Source organism: Haemorhous mexicanus, chromosome Z (assembly GCF_027477595.1).
Source record: "Haemorhous mexicanus isolate bHaeMex1 chromosome Z, bHaeMex1.pri, whole genome shotgun sequence".
NCBI lineage: Eukaryota > Metazoa > Chordata > Aves > Passeriformes > Fringillidae > Haemorhous > Haemorhous mexicanus.
Window position 1 is genome coordinate 41,923,382 of NC_082381.1, and position 6,278 is coordinate 41,929,659.

General features: G+C 38.5%; 1 protein-coding gene across 2 annotated transcripts in view; it reads left to right on the plus strand.

Annotated features, from left to right (window-relative positions):
* ACO1 (aconitase 1) overlaps window positions 1-6,278 on the plus strand; it is a 38,694-nt gene that overhangs the window by 31,831 nt on the left and 585 nt on the right. The window contains exons 17-21 of one of the 2 annotated variants that reach the window (XM_059874138.1): window positions 103-245; window positions 1,645-1,792; window positions 2,164-2,286; window positions 3,232-3,417; window positions 4,165-4,306. In XM_059874138.1, the coding sequence (XP_059730121.1) occupies window positions 103-245; window positions 1,645-1,792; window positions 2,164-2,286; window positions 3,232-3,417; window positions 4,165-4,278 (714 nt within the window). In that variant the 3' untranslated portion in view covers window positions 4,279-4,306. Of the gene's footprint in view, window positions 1-102; window positions 246-1,644; window positions 1,793-2,163; window positions 2,287-3,231; window positions 3,418-4,164; window positions 4,870-6,278 lie in introns of those variants that run through there. The other variant, XM_059874137.1, reaches the window with a different exon arrangement.

The following is a 6,278-nucleotide window of genomic DNA, read 5'->3' on the forward strand; positions in this document are numbered from 1 at the left end:
ATAAAAAGGAAGACTTTATTTTGCAATTTGCACTTTTTTGAGAAAGATGAAGGAATTATTTTTCATACATTAATTGTTTTGTTTGTATTTATGATGGCTTAGACTTTGGCTCTTCAGACCCCAAAAACAATAGAAGGTGCTTATGCCCTGTTGAGTTTTGGGGATTCTGTGACAACTGACCACATATCTCCAGCTGGGAACATAGCAAGAAATAGTCCTGCAGCCCGTTATTTGACCAGCAGAGGGTAAGCACTGCTTAGTGTTCTTGTCATAGATTGGGAAGAGAAAAACCACTACTGTTATGCCATGTTACAGGCACACATACCTTCTCTCAGTTCACATACACTTGTATACCTTGACAGCTGCCTGGACAACATATAAATTAACAAAGAAAATAATTTCTCTTCCTGCTACTTCAGCAGCTCTCACTAAGTGTAAGAAGTAGAATACAGTGTATACTGATCTGTTATCCCTGTAGAGTTAAAGACCTTTTTGTGGAAATGGCGAAAGAAAACTAGCCTGTACATTTATTCATAAATAAGAGAATCAAGATTTGTCTCCCTATCAAAGCAAAATGACTGTTTTTGTTAGTGCCAAAAGTGGGTTTTATATTAATTTTTTCTAGCGTGTGCAACTATTTACTATATCTAGGCTCTTAGGCAATACAGAACATCCAGAAGTTTAGGTTTCAGTGCAGCTGCAATAACTGGCAAATCTATTGTGAATGGAGTCTTGTAAATGTTCATATTTTTCAATGACCAGTCTGTCAGTTTAGTACTTGGGTTCAACTTAAGGCAAGACTAGGACTTACCAAGTTGACTTATTCAGACTTCAGAGGTAATATAATGCTTTTGTTCTCTGATTTTAGCACTTCTTACAACTTCAGTGGTATTTTGAGCAACAGCACTGACATAAAAAGTCCTAACTCACTAGACCTAATAATTTTGGAAAGAGAATGGATTAAAACAGCATGACATACTGAAAACCAACTGCTCTGGACTCTCTGACCCCCCACTATCAATTACTTGGAAATCTGAATAGTCACAAATAGTTATAAAACAGATGCTGTATGTCATAGCTGCGGTTTGGATGTAGCCCAGCGCAAACAGTCTAATTTCTGTCACATTCCAGTGCATTTTTTGTTTGCTTGTTAGGCTGCAGTGTCCCCTCATTCTCATATTTCTGTTTGCAAGTTAAATTTTTCTGCTGTAGTTCTAACTTGCAGCAGAGATTCTTGCTGCCTTTTAGATATTTAGCAGAGTGTTCTGCCGTTGTTCTAGATGTTGTAGTAGTATAAACAATGAGGATCTTTGGGCACCAGCTATTAAGAAAAAAGTGGTGTTGCATCTGCTGACTTAATGTGAATTATATCCTTGCATCACTGCTGGATACTAGTTCTAGGGAAAGAGTTCAGAATATTATGGAAGCTGCTTTTTCTCACCAGACTGTAGCTATGTGTAAATTAATTTTCTTTTCCTTCAAAACATCTCAAAGGAGAAGTATTAGCTAACTGGGTGCTACTGCCAGGGTAGGAACTGCATATATACCTGCCTCAGAAACACCAGTTTATTAGTTTCTTTTTTTAGAGCAGAGTGGTTTTAGTCTAAAACCAACACGGTTTCCTTTCTTCTTTTCCCTTAATAGCTTGACTCCTCGAGAGTTCAATTCTTATGGCTCCCGCAGAGGGAATGATGCAGTCATGGCCAGAGGGACATTTGCAAACATTCGCTTGGTCAACAAGTTTATTGATAAACAAGGACCTCAGACGATCCACTTCCCTTCTGGGGAAATTGTAAGTATACATTCTGCTCCAAACTGCTGCTCACTAACAACAGAGTGGATTAGTGCTGGCTTTCCTTCTTACCAGCTTAGGTAATTTGCTTCAGTACCTTTTAAGTAAAGCTAATTGAAAGGGCAGGAGCTGACTCAGGGAAGCAGTCACATGTACCTATGCAATGTGGTTCTTTCTGGCATATCAGTGGAGAATGTAACCACTGTAAAAGCACCAATGGAAAGTGCAGGTTTGCATTGGGAGGGAGATCAGACTAGAAGCCACAATATCCTTAAAGTGCTGCTTGGTGGAAGTTGTGGGCTTCAGTTGTTTATGTGGGGATTGATTCCACTTGCAAAAAGTTTACAAAGCATTTGGCATTTTTATTCCAGCTGGATGTGTTTGATGCTGCAGAAAGATACAAGCAGGCTGGTCATCCTCTGATTGTGCTGGCTGGGAAGGAATATGGTGCAGGAAGTTCCAGAGACTGGGCTGCTAAAGGACCGTTCCTCTTGGTGAGTGGCTACAGTAAACAAGGAGGACAGTGTTAACAGGGCATTTATTTGTCAGTAAGACTAGCTTATGACCAAATCCTGGGTAGCTCATTCTCATTTTTGGTAGCAAGAGATATTTTGAAATCTCAGCTGCCTCCAAGAGACACAGTAGAGTTGCAAAAGCTATTTAATATTAACAGATCTTGTTCCAACTGGAAGGCTTGACTGATCTTCATCTAGAAGTCCACAAGGCCACACTAAAAAGGCCAGTTTCTTTACTTCCACTTTCAGTAGCCCCGTAAGCCATAGGTCTGCTTTCAGCAGCATACCTAAGCTCATACTTAGCAAGGAAACTAGAAAGTGTTAGAGAAGAGTATCAGTGAAAATTAAATTTAACATGGCTTCACCATGGGAGGTAAATACAGATCATATACAGTGAAATACCTGTTTCTTTCTTTGTCTGTCCAGTCTTACACTGTTTACATCAAGAACTCTGATTCAAGCTTTCTTGCATTATTAGAAAAATACACAAGAGAGTTGGTATTTCAGTTCATCTAGGTTTTTGGTGTTTTTTTTCCTGACATTGAGTTTTTGTGTTAAATGTATTAACATGTAAAATTTTCAAAATTAATTAAACTGCACACGGGTGCAGTTACAGGAGGGCAACACTGAATTAGGGAGAGTAATGGAACTGACTAGTGGTGCACTGCATAAGACATGTTAGAGTAGATGCAGAATTCCTAAGAAAATGTGTTACTTTTTTGAGTCACACTTCTTTTAGAGAGGTGTGAAAGTTAATATACAGTCAAGTCATCCTGGACAGTTTGCTGTCAGACAGACCTGCTGACTCTACCAGTAGCTGGTAAATGAAATGGAGGGGACCACAAACAAACCAATTTTCTTCTTGTGAGTACTGGAAGACTGTTCTGAACTATGGAATAACTTAATCTGTTGTGTATTTCCCAGGGTGTCAAGGCTGTGCTTGCTGAAAGCTATGAGAGAATTCATCGAAGCAACCTAGTAGGAATGGGAGTGATTCCTCTGCAGTATTTACCTGGAGAGGATGCAGGAACTTTAGGACTCACTGGACGGGAGCGTTACACAATTATCATTCCTGAAAAACTAAAACCACAGATGAATGTCCAGATTAAGGTATGAGACACCTAAGAGCTGAATTTTCTGAATCGCTGTAATTTTACTCAAAATTAATTGTCTCTTCAAAACATATGCTGTGTCATATGGTAGTCAGATTTGCTTAATAAAGGGAGAAGAATTGAGATGGTGAAGGAGATTAAAACAGTTATTCTAATAGGGGTTAAACTGAAGGAGGGTAGAATTAGGTTAGATACAAGGAATAATTTGAGATGAGGCACTGGAACTACTGCCCAGAGAAGCCGTGGATTCCTTCTCCCTGGAAGGGTTCAAGGTCAGGTTAAAAAAGGCTTTGAGAAACCTTCTCTAATGGAATGTTCCCTGCCCATGGCAGTGAGGGTTTGAACTAGGTGATCCTTAATGACCCTTCCAGCCCAAACTATTCTGTGATTTACTATGACAGGTTATAAAAGCAGGATGCTTAAACTGTTTTAATTAGCACAAAGCCATCCTGTATTTTGACCAGTCACTCAAAGTCCACTATAAATTTCTCAGTTATAAATGAAATAGCAAATGCAAAGAGACTCCATACTGTGTTTGTTATGGTTTGTTTTAAACCACTTTCCTCTCAAGCAACTTCCTGTAGTCCAGTGTAGTCCAGATAGAAGTATTGGTGCCTGTTAACTTTAGCTTTCTATCAAAATTTTTTAAGATAGCAAAACTATGCTAGTAGACTTTATTTTACTATGATGTCAAGTGACATGTGCAAGGTTCTGCTGCTTGAATGACTTTCTTTCACCCTAACAGCTGGACACTGGGAAAACCTTTAATGTCATCATGAGATTTGACACTGATGTGGAGCTCATCTACTTCCACAACGGCGGCATTCTGAACTACATGATCCGGAAAATGGCATCCTAATCAAAAACAATTAAGCAAAAAGGTCCAGGTACAAACCTGCTTCTCCTGAGCACAATGAAACTATAGTAATCATGCATTTCAAAGTGTGAACCATAAAGTGAACAATTTTTTTCTGTGGGTTGTATTAGAAGGCTTGTTTACAGTGCTGAATTTTTCTGTGTATCAGGAAACTGGACACACCCATATAAAGTAAACAGCATTTATTAACTGTTTTGTATGGCAGTTGGCTTGACTTACCTTAGAATACAGTGCAAAAGTCATTAAAATACTGCTGGCGTCTGTAGAACCATTGAAGATCATGTGCTGATTTCATGTATTTGATCCACTTTGTTTGACTCTGAAGTCAAGATCTATGCTCATATGTGATCTAGAAATTAACTGACAGTATAAAAACATTTTTATTCCTTCCTGATTACCTGACACTGACTTGCTTTCTTATTCAGTTAAACAGAATCTGAATCTAATATTAAAATTATTTAGCTGTTTATTAATTTTAAAAAATGTGAACTCTGTTTAAAATCTAAGCCTTTGTGGAAAGGTGGACTTATTGGGGATATTTCTAATAGATAAAATTAAATTTATTTTTAAAAAGTTTGGTGGTTCTGTCATTTTATCCTTAGTGTTGTGATGCAGAGCAAAACTTCGACTTTGTACTCTTCTCATTGTTCCTGTAGGAACAGAATCATTGGAATCTTGACTTTTCATTTATTTCCATCTAGTTTCTTTAACAAGTTTGCATGAGCTAGAATGAATACAAATACTGTCAGATACTGGCAGTCTTCTGTAACCAAACATAATTTTGGCATGATACAATTCCATCCTGTTTTGTGCCATCAAGAAGACAATCTCCACATTTTCAAGATCCTCATCAGCAATTTCTATGTCAGTTAGCAACCAGTAATTACATTAATGCATTCAATGCAGTCAGTGACTGCCCAATCAACAGTGCTATGTGAATATATTTATGGGGATAACAAACTACTCTTACTCAGAGATAAACAACTCTCACTCTTAACTGTATTTACAGCCATTCCCACAACAATTAACATAGTGGAGAAATTACTTCAAAGTAATTTCCTAATGTGTTTTTAGTGCAGTCAGGTCTGGCTGTTTCTGGATAAAAACCAACTATTAAAACAGTTATGAAAGAAGAGATTACAGGAGGGCACAAAGACTGCACTGTACCTGAAACAGGCTATTGCTTGATTGTGACTCCACTAGTAAATCCATCAGAGGCCCACCACAATGCTGCAGGGTCTGAAGTGTCTCTCATGAGGAGAAGCTGAGAGCCAGGACTGTTTAGTCCAGTGATGGAAAGGCTCTGTTTGTGTACAAATATCTGTATGGAGGGCACAAAAGAATATGCAGCCAGGCTCTTTTCAGTGATGCTTAATGACAGAGCAAGAAGCAGGGGCTCAAACAGTGTGAAACACAGTATGTTCCCTGTGAACAACAGGAAACGCTTCTTCACTCTGAGGGACCAAGCGCCAGTGGGAGGAGATTGCCAAGAGAGGTTGTGGTGTCTCCATCCTTGGAGATGTTCAGATGCTGTCTGGACATTTGGACATTGTCCTGGGCAATCCCTCAGGTCACAAGATGACCTTTAGAGTTCCCTCACAACCATAGCTATGGTTCTATGATTCTGTGAACATAGTTAATATGGTAGTAATCTTAGTAAGAAGTTTGCAATTTCAGCTTCAGGGTTTTTTTTTTTTTAAATCAGATATTCTCAAAGGCTAAAGAGAGTGCTGGTGATCTTCCCCACCCTTCCATCTTCACTGAAGCAGTGTACTGAAGGAAAGACTTCCTGTATGAAGCTAAATTCTTATTAATATGTTATCCCATCAACCTTTAGTACTCATTTAGGCTGAATTGCAAAGTTTTGGTCTGAAATTCTTGTGTTTAAAGAACAGGAAAGTATTAAAACATTTCGAGTTCAACTGCCCAGTAGTTACTACTTTAACTACTGGAATTTTGGACTGATTATTTTTTTATGCCAA